Source organism: Myotis myotis, unplaced genomic scaffold, assembly GCF_014108235.1.
Source record: "Myotis myotis isolate mMyoMyo1 unplaced genomic scaffold, mMyoMyo1.p scaffold_m19_p_12, whole genome shotgun sequence".
Classification (NCBI taxonomy): Eukaryota; Metazoa; Chordata; class Mammalia; order Chiroptera; family Vespertilionidae; genus Myotis; species Myotis myotis.
In genome coordinates, this window is record NW_023416316.1 from 28,597,616 (window position 1) to 28,611,462 (window position 13,847).

Consider the following 13,847-nt stretch of genomic DNA (forward strand, 5'->3'; position numbering starts at 1 on the left):
ACTTGGCACTTATTTAGTCTCCTTAATAGAAGTAAGTCCCTTAGGCATCTGCTTCCAGAATAGGGAGGTTTCATCCATATTGAATATTTGCTCTGGCAAGTAATTTTCCTCCACAATCAGCATATCTAGAGTTTCCAAAATTTCTTCAACCTTTACATCTGTCAGACTAACTCACCATTCACTTTTTCATTATGTAATGAATAACAATTCTTGAATCATTTAAACCACCTAGAGCAGCCGTGGGCAAACTACAGCCCGCGGGCCGGATCCGGTCCGTTTGAAATGAATAAAAAAAAAAAAAAAAAAAAAAAGACCGTACCCTTTTATGTAATGATGTTTACTTTGAATTTATATTAGTTCACACAAACACCCCATCCATGCTTTGGTCTGGCCCTCTGGTCCAGTTTAAGAACACATTGTGGCCCTCGAGTCAAAAAGTTTGCCCACCCCTGACCTAGAGCTAGCAGTAAATACAACATTATAGTCAGGTCCAGGCTTTTCTTTCAAAATCGCAAACAAACTTTTTGATTTGCCTGTGATCATCACAGTGCTGAGAGGGTAGATACACTTATATGTCTGGTCATTAGAAGTTTTTCCATGTCTGTTACAAGCCCTTCTCAAATTTTTGTTAGTCTTATTGCCTTCAATGACATAGATCCTTTAACAATTTCCATCACTTTGTTCTTGTTCTTCAAGATTATATGATCAGCCTGGCCAGTGGAGTTCAGTAGTTAAATATCAACCCTATGAACTAGGAGGTCAGGGTTCCATTCCCGGTCAGGGCACATGTCTGGGTTGCAGGCTTAATCTCCAGTAGGGATGTGCAGGAAGCAGCAGATCAATGATTCTCTCTCATCACTGATGTTTCTCTCTCTCTCTCTCCCTCTCCCTTCCTCTCTGAAATCAATCAAAATATATATGTATATATAAAAGATTATATGATCACTCAATTTCATTTCTAGAGTAATCACTCAATGTGGCTGCTTAGTGATAACATTAGCAGTGGATATTTGTACACTAGAGGCCATGATGAGCAAAACAACACAAGATTAAATCAAGCACAAGAGAAAATGATGCAATCAAGAGATGCAGCCCTAGCTGGTTTGGCTCCGTGGATAGAGCATTAGCCTGCAGACTGAAGGGTCCCAGGTTCAATTCCAGTCAAAGGTACATGCCGGGTTGCGGGCTTAATCCCCAGTAGGTAGCCAATGATTCTCTCTCATCATTGATGTTTCTATTTCTTTCTCTCTCTTTCTTTCTCTCCCTCTCTCTCTCTCTCTCTCTCTCTCTCTCTCTCTCTCTCTCTCTCCCCCTTCCTCTATGAAATCAATAAAAATACATTAAAAAACAAACAAAAAAAGAGGTGCAGTAAACATGAGATGTCTAAGTCTGCTCCCAGCGTAACAGAGCATACTGTGCTATGGCAAACTTCTTTTTATGTAAAAAAAAGGTTTTTTATATAAAAAAAAGCATATACAGTATATTCTAAAATAATAAAAAGTGCCTTGGCCGGTTTGGCTCAGTGGATATAGTATCGGGCTGCAGACCGAAGGGTCCGGGTTTCGATTCCGGTCAAGGGCACATGCCCAGGGTTGCGGGCTTAATCCCCAGTGTGTGTGTGTGTGTGTGTGTGTGTGTGTGTGTGCAGGAGGCAGCTGATCAATGATTCTCTCTCATCATTGATGTTTCTCTCTCTCTCTCTCTCTCTCCCTCTCCCTTTATGAAATAAAAATATTTTTAAAATAAAAAGTATAATATAGTAAATTCATAAACCAATAGCACAGCTGTTTACTATTATTATCAAGCATTATGTACTGTGTATAATTGTGTATTATTATAAAGTGTCTTGCTTATACCAACATCACCACAAACAAAAGTAATGCATTTTTGTGCTACATGACGACAGCTACAACATCACTAGGTGATAAGAATTTTTCAGCTCCATTATAATTTTATGGGACCACCATCCTATATTCAATCTGTTAACTACAACATCATTATGTTGCACTTTACTGTGCTTTGAAGGAGCCCTGTAATGATCCTTACACAGGATAACTTACCCGGCAGATCTGATGGCTGACCTGTACTAGTATATAAAATGCAAATTCCAGAATTTCAATGACTTAATTCCAAAGGGATTTAACAAAATATATGCAAGTAATGAGTGTAAGTATATATACAATGGCGATTCGAGATATTAAAGCTGTTGTATAGTGTATATAAGCAAGCTGACAGTGCAGTGCCTGCTGTACCACCCTGACTGAGGTGAGTCACACAAACAATTTCATAATCAGAAGAGCAGACCAACACATGTTGCCAAGTTGTCTAGCAAATCATTCTTACAATGACATGATTTATAAAATGAAAGATCAGTTTTAAAACCCTTTTAAAAATAATTGTTTGGATATTTCTGTTCTTTGATTCTTATCTTCTACTATATGAAAAGAGGTCTTTAATTATGACTTCTTAGGCACCTCCATTCCTTCCAAGTGCAGATAATAAAGTTTATAAATGCCATATCTTAGAAAAAGATGGTAAACTATTAGTCTCTAGTGCAAAATTGTAATTATTCCTATTGGTACTTCTATAATACATTGATCTACTACTGATCATGGTTTACTTGTAGTATATTACTTCCTTTTGGGGAGGGGCAACTTAATCAAAATATTAGCTAAAGGTTTAGAATTTTTCATACCTGATATGGAGAAGAGCTATGACCAGGGAATGATAAATATTTCAAAATACTGCCAAAGAACAATGAAGCCCTTGCCAATGTGGCTCATTGATTAAAGCCCCAGCCCATGCACCGAAGGGTCTCAGGTTTGGTTCAGATCAGGGCACATATACCCACGGTTGTGAGTTCAATCCCCAGTTGGGGTGTGTGCATGAGGCAACCAATCACATTAATGCTCCCCCCCCCCCCTTCCCTCTTTTGAATCAACAAAGAAAACGTCTAACAGTGAGGAAAAGAACAACAAAAAGAGGCAGCCTCCCTAACCAACTCTGGTAGTTACAAGTACAATAAAACACAGAGAGACTAACTATCCATTTGAGGAAATATTTCAATATTAAAGCTATCTATAGAAAAGACTCATAGACACAGAAAACAGACTGCCGGTTGCCAAAGGAAAGGGAGGTTGGGGGGCTGGATAAAAAAGGTGAAGGGATTAAGAAGTAAAAATGGGCAGTTACAGGATAGTCACAGGGATGTAAATTACAGCATCAGGCATACAGTCAATAATATTGTAATAACAATGTATGGTGTACTTGAAATATTTGGGGGACTACCTTGTAAAGTATATGATTGTCTAACCACTATGCTGTACACCTGAAGCTAATACAGAATACCGAATGTAAATAGTAATGAGGAAAAAAATTCCAAAGTAAAAAATACATATATTAAAGTTACCTGAAGCCCCAGGGAATGTATATGCTACCTTGTACACTTTTATTTTTCTCAAGCTGCTCATTTGAATAAACAAAAAGGAGCACTTCAATAAGTGATTTCGAATTTCTGATCAAATCAAAACTTAAAGCATATCTAATAGTCTACTTACCATGAAAATCTGCACCCAACTTCTTAGAAGCCATTTAGAATCTGAAAAACAAAGAAATATTTTTTAGACTCATGATGTCTTGAGAAAATATAAACAAATCATTACAAGAAAATTGGCTAGGTGGCTTAGTTGGTTAGAGCATCTTCCTGATTTGCCAAGGTTGTAGGTTCAATCCCCAGTCAGGGCACACACAAGAATCAAACAGTGAATGCACAAATAGATGGAATAACAAATTGATGTTTCTCTCTCTCTAAAATCAACAAAAATTAAAAACTTAAAAAAAATTTTTTTAAAAAGACAGAAAATTGAAGCTATAAAAAGGAAACCAGAAGACTAAAAGGTAACAGGACTGACATAGCCCTCAAACTTCTCAGTTCCAAAGTCTCCAAAAAGAAAGCAGAGCCTGGCCAGTGTGGCTCAGTGGTTGAGCATCCATCTATGGCATGATTAGAGTCCAGGTCAGGGCACATGCCCAGGTTGCAGGCTCAATCCCCAGTAAGGGGCAAGCAGGAGACAGCCAATCAATGATTCTCTATCATCATTGATTTTTCCATCTCTCCCTCTCTTTTCCTCTCTGAAATCAATAAAAATATATTTTTAAAAAAAGACAAATTTCTGAGGTGGGACTGAATGACATACAACCTTTGTACTGTTTTAATTTTATATAAAATTTTTTAAAAATGAAGGGGGGAAAAACATAAAACCACACATCTAGCTTAATATTATCTTTGCACTTTCAACCCCTAAATAAGGAAGTAGGTGCAAAGTCTTTTCTTACACAAATACTCTCAGCTCTTCAACCTAAAGTTTATCTCCCTTGATATGGTATGGTGTTTAATTTACCTAAGACATAAGCAGAAAAAAATTAAGACTAAGTATATGAATTTATGGCATGGTATCTATTAGCCAATACTATAGCATATTGCAAGGTATCATAGTGAAAACATTTTTATTTTCCACTGTAACCTTTTTTTTTTTTTTAAATATATTTTATTGATTTTTTACAGAGAGGAAGGGAGAGAGACAGAGAGCTAGAAACATCGATGAGAGAGAAACATCGATCAGCTGCCTCCTGCACATCTCCCACTGGGGATATGCCCGCAACCCAGGTACATGCCCTTGACCGGAATCGAACCCGGGACCTTTCAGTCCGCAGGCCGATGCTCTATCCACTGAGCCAAATGGGTTTCGGCCACTGTAACCTTTTTTTAAAGTAAACATACTGTACCTATTTGTAAAAAATTACTCAAAACAGAATAAAAATCTGCAAAGGATCTTTTTTTTTAGTTTTGTTTTTTAATCCTCACCCAAGGATATGTTTTTATTGATTTAGAGAGAAAGGAAAAACATTGATCAGGTGCCTGCAGTACTCGCTCTGACTGGGGAACGAACCTGGAACCTCGGTATGTACCCTGATAGGAAAATGAACCTGCAACCTTCTCGTGTACGGGATGACGCTCCAACCAACTGAGCCACTGTCCCAATTAAGCTCCAATTAATTGATTATCTGCCACCCAACCAGAGCTTGGACTTTTTTTAAAAAAAAGAAACAGAGCCCTAGCTGGTTTGGCTCAGCGGATAGAGCGTCGGCCTGCGGACTGAAGGGTCACAGGTTCGATTCCGGTCAAGGGCATGTACCTGGGTTGCAAGCACATCCCCAGTGGGGGGCATGCAAGCGGCAGCTGAATCGATGTTTCTCTCTCATTGATGTTTCTAACTTGCTATCCCTTTCCCTCTCCCTTCCTCTCTGTAAAAATATCAATTATATATATATATATATATATATATATATATATATATATATATATATATATGAAACAGACAAGTTAATTTTAAAATTTACATGGAAAGGCAAAGGAAATATAATAGCCAAAACAATTTTGAAAAAGAAGAAAGTTGGAGAATTTACCATCAACTTACTATGAGGCTACACTAATTAAAAGACAGTGTGGAAATGGTATAATGATATTATTATACCCACCCTTAATCCATACCTTGCAATATATATACAAATTAACTGAGAAGGATGGAAAGATCCTAGCTAAGGGCTACAGGGGTTCTTTTAGGGGTGATTTTCAAAGAACCAACAAACCATAATGAAAATGATTTAACCTTTTATATGTGCAGAAGACATTCATAGGCTCTTACAGGCTCTAGAGTCATCATTATGTACATAAACCACAACAATACAGTGAGACTTTTGAACCTAGAAGCCAGATTCTTGACAGCCTGAACCTTCCCACATAAGCACATACCAAAAATGTGTTTTTTCCTAAATCTCTGATGGGAAAGAAGCAGTATCTAAGCATCCACCCATGAGAGCTGTGAATATGCTCAGGAAATGAGCATTTTCATCTTGGTGTCCTAATATTTATTGGTATTATTGGATATCATCGGTCATCAAAGAAGCAGCTGTTTTTGAGAGGCAAATGGCTGGGGAGAGGCTGCTTGAGCCCCTGATTTAATACATAATTTTGGAAACCAGATAACATCAGGGATGTTTTAAAGAAGCTCTATCATAATGAGATATCACCTCACACCTGTCTGAAAGGCTATCATCAATATATCAACTAACAAGTACTGATGAGGATGTAGAAAAGGGAACCCTCATACACTGTTGGTGGGAATGCAGATTGGTGCAACCACTGTGGAAATTTACCTCAAAAAAACTAAAAGTTACCGCCTTATGACCCAATGATTCCACTTCTGGGAATATATTCAAAGAAGCCCGAAACTATAATTTGAAAAAATATATGCACCCCTATTTCACTGCAGCGTTGTTTACAATAGCCAAGATTTGGAAGCAACCCAAGTGTCCATCAATAGATGAGTAGATAAAAAAGCTGTGGTATATTTACACAATGGAATACTACACTGACGTAAAAAGAAAGAAAATTTTACACTTTGCAACAGCATGGATGGATCTGGAGAACATTATGATAAGTGAAATAAGCCAGTCAGAGAAAGACAAGTACCATATGATTTCACTTATATGTCGAATTTCATGAACAAACTGAATTACCACACAAAACAGAGACAGGCTCATAGATAAAGAACATGGAGACAGCTCTGGGGTGGGGGTCAGGAGGTGGGGAAGGTGGAGAGATTGAACGAAAAACAGTGAACTCATGGACATGAACAACAGTGTGGAGATTGGGGCGGGGGGGAGTGAAGGTGGAAGAGAGCATAGAGGGGATAAACAGTGATGGAAAAAGTAAAATAAAACAAAATAAAAAATGTTTAAAAAAGGAAAATAGAAATAGAACCAAGATGGTGGAGTTGATAAATGCCTGTACTGGCTGCCTCCCACAACCACATCAAAATTACAACTAAAATATAAGACAACCATCTGAAACCTGGCTGAATGGAAGTCCTACAACTAGAGAAGAAGAAAGCACATTGAAACTGGTAGGAGGGGTAGAATGGGCTGGTCCGACACCCACGTGTGCCATTTTTTTAATTGGGAAGGAAATCATCTCTGAGGAGGCCACCCATGAGGAACAAGAGGTCCCGGCCCCACACCAGACCCCAGTCCAGGGTCCCAGAGCTGGGAAGAGAAGTCCCCCGCATCTACAGGCTGTAAAAACCAGCAGGGATTGTGGCTGAGTGACAAGGAGGCTGCTGAAGACCCAGGTGTTCCATTTAAAGGGCCTGTGCAAGAACTTACTTGAACTTCCAGCACCAGGTGGCTTTGGGGAACCCAGACACATATGGGGAGGAACTGGATTGTCTGGCATTGGGGCAGGAACTTGGGGGCGGCTTTATCCCAGACAGGGGTGCTCACAGGGGTCATTGTTCCTGTGCTGGAACCTCCCGTCGCAGGGCTGACTGGCAGCCGTATCTGAGTCTCCATCAGCCTGGAGCACACTGTTTGCTCTGCCTTGGTGATTCCCTGAGACCCTGCCCTATCCAATTTGCAGCCCCACCCAAGCTGTTTGTAGCAGCTTTTCCATTTGAATGGCCTGTCCTGGCTCAGGTTTCAGACTTTGCTAAAATCTCTCAAACAAGCTACAGCTGGTGACAGTGTACCCCAAACCTATCAATAAAAGACCCAAGACCTGGCACTAGCTTTGCTTCACTGCTGGGCCTCCAAGTCATCTGCAAATCCCTCTGTAGCTCTTGCCAGGTGGCCCCAGGTAGTGGCTGACTTTGCACCTCCCTGAAGGCCCTAGAGCCAGTGCGCCCAGTGGACAGCTTCAGATCATACTAGGTTACAACTCTACACATCCACAAGTGACACACTCAAGAGGCAGACTCAGTGAGCACCAAAGCCCCACTGAAGCAAGCCCTGCTCCATGTCTTTGACATTCTCACTAAGATCCTTAGAAGTCTCATGACAGGTCATAAATTGAAAGGATATTTGCAACCCATAAATTAACAAATAAGTAGTATTCAAAGTATATAAAGAATTCTTAAAAATCAATCAGAAAAAGAAACAACTCAATAAAAATAGGCATAAAACTTCACAGGAATACAAATGGCCAATGAACATCTGAAAAGATGCTCAAATTCATAAAATGCTAATAAAAACATAATAGATACCATTTCAAACACACTAGATTAGAAAAAAATTTTCAATTCTGACAATATCGTGTTAGGGAGGAAGTGAAGCAACCAAAACACACACTGCTGGCTCTTGACTCCATAAGCACAATATTCACATTTACCATGAGCCAATTCAATGACTCAAAAACTGGAAGTGTTTGGTAAGTATTAAGCAACTGATAATGACCAATCCAGAATTCTGAGAACATGTTCGGATTACTGCCAAATACAAATTTTGGCCCTTAATAAACTGGGTCCAACCTGACTCAGCAATACAAGTAAGAAAACTTTTAGTCCCTTATCCAGTTTCTCTAGCTTATTTTGTTAAGTACAAAAATAGTCATTTACTCCTAGAATACCGATGACATCTTAATTGACTAAAATTTTAGTGAAGTGCTTATCATTATAGTAACACTACTATTTCAATGAGAAGAAGGAGTTTTAAAGGACATAACTTTAAAATTAAAAAGTGCTTACACTTTAAATTTATTTGACAGGAATTAGAATGGCTCTGTGACCACTTAAAAGGGACAAAATGGTGTAATAGATGGGTATTAAAATTAGACAAATCTAACCACTTTATAGCTGTAACCTTAAATTACTTAATTCTCTGATCCTCAACACCGAAAAGGATGCATATCACAACCTGCCTACCAGATCAAACTGTAAGGATTAAGTTATGTAAAGTGTTAACAATGCCTAGCTCATCAGCATATACCCAGTGTTAGCACCTTTCCCTTTGTAAATCTTGCTACCTTCACCTAAATTTTTAAAGCCTGAAATTACAACTCTCAATTTATAGGAAAACATTACTCTTACATTCAAATTATTTTCCAATACTATAAGAAATTGTGGCTATAGGTTAGAATCTGCTCCTTACTTCTTTCTCTAACTGAAAGGCTTTTTTGTATAAGCAATTAAGATTCTGGAAAAGAGGATAAATTTTTTCACTTATCTTCATGATACAGAAGTAGGGATTCTCATGCTATATGAGAAACTAAATCCAGTTAATTTCTAAACTTCAAATATTTTTCCCCTAAGAAAAAGCTTATGTAATACATTAAGATACTATACAATACCTTATGCATGTATTGAGAAAGATTGTTTAAGGAAAATTACCTGATTAATGATGAACTGATGGTTGGTTTTATGGTTGGTCTATGGGAAAAAGTTCACACTAAAATAATCTACATGTGAAAAAACTCCAAACATTAAACAGTATCATCAGAGAACAGGAAATATTTATAATACTGACATCTACACTCTGGGCTAATGAAAATTCACCTATAATGCAGAAAATACTTGAGAGAATTTTAGTCACTGAATTAAACTTTGAAATATCATTTTAAATACCTTACTCTAGTCAAGACAAAAAGAAAAGATAAACAAGATAAAGTGACATTTGCCAGTCCTAGATAAATGTGATCCAGCAACCATTATTGAGAATTGTTTACCGACCTAATATTATTTTATCAGGATACTATGACTGTCTTCTTCAAAATCAAAATGAAAAATAAAATCTCTCAGATATACATAAAATATGCCATAATGAGGTAATGAATCAAATACAAAAGAAAAATTCAGAAAGTTCTTTTATTCACATACTTTAATTTTCTTCCTGTCTTTATTTCTAAAACTAAAGGCCCGGTGCATGAATTCATGCACGGGTGGGGTCCCTTGGCCTGGCCAGTGATGGGGCCGATCAGGGAGGCTGGCCAGCCATGGAGAGGGACCACAGGAGGTTGGCACCAGCAGCAAGCTAACCAACGGCCGATTCCGCGAGGAATTGGCTCCCTGCTCCCTCCTGTCTGGGTCCGGGGTGCGGGAGAACCAGATTTGGGGCTGTCAGGGCCCCAGCAACAAGGTCTGGGTCAGTACGCATCATAGCTACTGGCCAGAAGTCTGGTCGTTCCAGTTGTTCCATCATAACGGTCACTTAGGCTTTTATATATATATAGATATAGATAACACTTTATCTTCCAATGAGGCCATAGCAAGTTATTTGCTACGCAGTGATTGAGATGCTCACTAAAGAAACAAACTTTCCCATTTCCATAATTCTAATGACTTATTAATGCAAAAATAGGCATTCAATAAATGTTTAAAAAGTAACAGAAAGAACAGGGCAGAAAAAAAATGAATAGGATGGGTTAGAAACAAAAATTTAATTTATAAAATTCCACTTAAAGCCCTGGCTGGGTAGTTCAGTTGGTTAGAGCGTCATCAAGATATGCCATGGTTGTGGTGCATCCTGGTCAGGGCACATACAAGATACAACCACTGTCCTGGCCAACTGTGGCTCAGTTGGTTGAGCACTTGGTTCAATTCCCGGTCATGGTACATGCCCAGGTTGTGCACTCTATTCCCAGTGGGGGTCTTGCAGGAGGCAGTCCATCCATTTCTCTCTCTCTCTGCCCCTCTCCCTTCCTCTCTTTAAAATCAATAAAAAAACATAAAATAATCAACCACTGGATGCATAAATAAGTAGAACAACAAACTGATGTTTCTCTCCCCCTCCTCTCTCTAAAATCCTATATAATAAAAGCCTAATATGCAAATTGTCCTCTCAGGCAGTTGTTCAACCGGGAGTTGGACTGGGAGACCTCGACTGGGTGACCAGGAGTTCGACTGCTCACTATGACATGCACTGATCACCAGGGGTGACACAGCGCTGGCAGTGGGCAGCACCTCCTCCCGATGGGCCCCAAAGAGAGCAGGACAGCGGCAGGATGGTGGAGCAAGTGAGCAGGCGGTGCCAGGCCAAGGCCGGTGCGAGGGGGGTGGGGGGCAATCGCCCTGCCGATGACCCTGCAGACAAGGAACAGCAGCAGCACAACAGTGGCGGTAGGGGGCGGGGCTGCTGCCCAGCTCCTAGGTGCTGAGGGAGGCAGGCAGGGGGCCCAACCCTGCTCTATCGCCTGCAGGTGGGATGGTGGAGTAGGTGAGGGAGCAGCCCAGGCCAAGGCAGGGTGCCACGTGGGGCTGCAAGGCTGGAGGCATGAGGTGAATCCTGATCTCTGCAGGCTACCCCAAGGGACCCCCCCAAACCCCCACCCCCGCCACCTGTGTACAAATTTGTACACTGGGCCTCTAGCCAATAAATAAAAATTTTTTAATTCCACTTAAAAGTAAATAATGACAAATTTCAGAGAGAAGGGGGGGCAGGAAGTGATTAATCAAAGAACTTATATGCACATATGCATAACCCATGGACAGACAATAGTGCAGTGAAGAAGGGAGGTCAGGAGTGGGGTAGTGGGAGTAAGTGGGGGTTAAAAAGGGGACATCTGTAATACTTTCAACAAAAAGATAAGTAAATAAAAAAGTTAATGCAGACAATGTAATTCTTTAGACTCTGGACACTTTCAGCCCAAAACATTTGCTATAAAAATTCAGAAAGTTTCAGTTTAACTTGTTATGAGACATTAACTAAAGAGCTAGCTATCACTAAAGACTAAATGCCCTGTTTTCCCCACCACCAAATCTGATAAAATTTCTATGAAGAGAAACGTCCACTGTATCTAACCTAATTCTCAAATACTAATACACAACTGAGGATAGAGAGATAACACTCATTTAATAGTTAACTAAATTACTAAATCTGGTTTGCAACCATGGCGCCTAAAAACTCTCAAAATTTTCGGCTTCATATAAAATCTGTTTTTATGTTCAGTCATACTTTAAGAGGCTACTCTGGAATCCAGTCCATGTGGCAGGAACACAAAGGCCAGCGAGCACTGATACAGATCAAATAAATGAACTGTAACTTGATGTTCCGCAAGAAAGATCGGGGGTTGTTTCAGAGGCCCAGGTGGACTGCACAGGTAAGTCTCCACCCAAGAAACAACAAGAGGCAAAGTAAACATACCTGGACAAGGCCTGGCCATGTCAAAGGTATCCCCAAAGATCACTCAGCTGGTCTACTCCCTTTTTTCTCCCACATCTCGTCACCTCGGGAAGAACCCAATCTGCGCCGCGCGTCCCCAACTCACCCTCCACTCCACATCACTCACCTTCCGGACTCGCACCTGGGTCCCCTCCCGGGCATCCTCCAGTTCCCACCGAGCTCTCACTCCAGCAAGAGAGGCCGACGTCTACACAGCCTATCGTCCCGCACGTATTAGTCCCCTTCATCCGAATTCACTTCCCCACAACCCATCTGCCCTCCGCCCCTTCAACTCTGGCCCCTCACGCCGGCCCCTCTCCCTGAAGCCTCCCCGAGGCACGGGTCTCCGGCCTCTTCTCACTCCTACACCCTCAGCTGCGTCTCCTTCCACCCAGCTGGGCCTCGAGCCTCTTCCCCGGGTTCCCTCCCTCACCCGTATCCCGGGACCGGCGCCCTACCCCCAATGCCGCCCCTCCTCTCCCTGCCCCAGAAGGAGGCGCCTCCCCCCTCACCTGCCGCCGCTGCCGCCGCCGTCCCAGAAGCCGAAAGGTGCTGGCGCCGCCGACCTCCCACGCTCGGTCCCGCTGACGGCCTCTAGGGAGAGCGAACACCACCACCTTCCACTCTGTCCGCCCCAGGCCAGGCCGTCACCGCAGCCGAAGCCAGTACCACAGCCGCCATGTTGAAGTCCTACTTCCCTCCTCCTTCCCCTCACCGCTCCGCCCCCTTGGGCGTCTGACGTCATGACGCCTCGCTCCACGCCCCTCGGGCCAGTGGGAGGAACCGACGTGACGTAACTAATCTCCCTCTAAGTGCCGAACAGCTGCTCCTACCTGGGGCGTTGCCATTGGAATGCGTGAATCCTGCGGACCCTAAGGGAAGGCAGAAGGAAAGGGTCACTGAGAGGGGAAGGCGTAGAAGCGGATTTAGGGAGACGGGTCGGAATGCAGGGACCAGAGTTGAAGGGGCAAAGGGCAGTTGTCAGATGAGATGCGACCTCTGACCTCTTCTCGCTCCTCTACCCTCGACTGCATCTCCTTTCATCCAGCTGGGCCTCTCTAGCCTCTTCTCCTGGTTCCCTCCAAGTCAGAGGATTGAACCACTCCTGGAAGATAGGCATCTATCTGGCGGGAACCGAGAGCCTGGAAACACGAAGGGAAGCAGAAGTATTTCCCAACGAGACCTACTTGGGAATCGGGATGTCTCGCTTCTGGTCCCTGGTCACTGACCTGATGGGAGACTTAACCCTTTCTGATAATGGCTTCACTGTCCTCATTTATAAGTGAGTAGGTTGAAAGGTGACCTCGAAATCCTCCAATTCTGGCATTCAACCAGTTTAATCCAATCCCAAACCTTTACTGCCTTGTGCGTTTATTGGATGTCTTCTGGAATCAGGTGCATGGCGGATTCATAACTGAATGAGGTGAATCTTTGTTCCCAAAAGTTCCTAAATGGTGGGAGAAATAGAAGCCTCTCCTCTCAAAGTAGGAAAAGTCAGAAGGTAATAATAATGGTACATCAATGGATCTGGAAAACTTGATTTTTGCTAAGAGATTAGGAAAGATTTACATCTACACTTTCTGGGTATGTAAAGAGTGTGTACTCTCTCGTGTTTAATTCTCCAACCCTCTTTTTCTCTTCAGAACTCCAAAGGAGATAACATATGTACTTTGAAGGTGCAGCAATTTTAACTCACAATGACAGAGTTCCAGAAAGGGGGGGGGGGGGCGGAGGGGGCGGGGGTGTTAGAATAAGCAAACAATAACAAATCATGAATTCTATATTATTTGCCTACTTAATTCAACAGATAATAGACAGCCATAAAAGTTTTGTGGAGAGAGCCGTGAGCTGATCAAAGC

The 13,847-nt window shown here is 41.7% G+C and overlaps 1 protein-coding gene across 10 annotated transcripts in view; it reads right to left on the reverse strand.

Moving 5' to 3' along the window:
• Positions 1–12,693, reverse strand: part of UBAP1 (ubiquitin associated protein 1) — a 37,155-nt gene extending 24,462 nt beyond the window's left edge. For 5 of the 10 annotated variants that reach the window (XM_036330556.1, XM_036330554.1, XM_036330555.1 and 2 more), the window contains exons 1-2: positions 12,501–12,693; positions 3,558–3,598 (exon numbers count right to left, since the gene is read on the reverse strand). In XM_036330556.1, the coding sequence (XP_036186449.1) occupies positions 3,558–3,560 (3 nt within the window). In that variant the 5' untranslated portion in view covers positions 3,561–3,598; positions 12,501–12,693. Of the gene's footprint in view, positions 1–3,557; positions 3,599–9,221; positions 9,261–12,115; positions 12,206–12,500 lie in introns of all 10 variants that reach the window. The other 5 variants (XM_036330557.1, XM_036330549.1, XM_036330551.1 and 2 more) reach the window with 4 other exon arrangements.
• Positions 12,694–13,847: the final 1,154 nt, after the last annotated feature.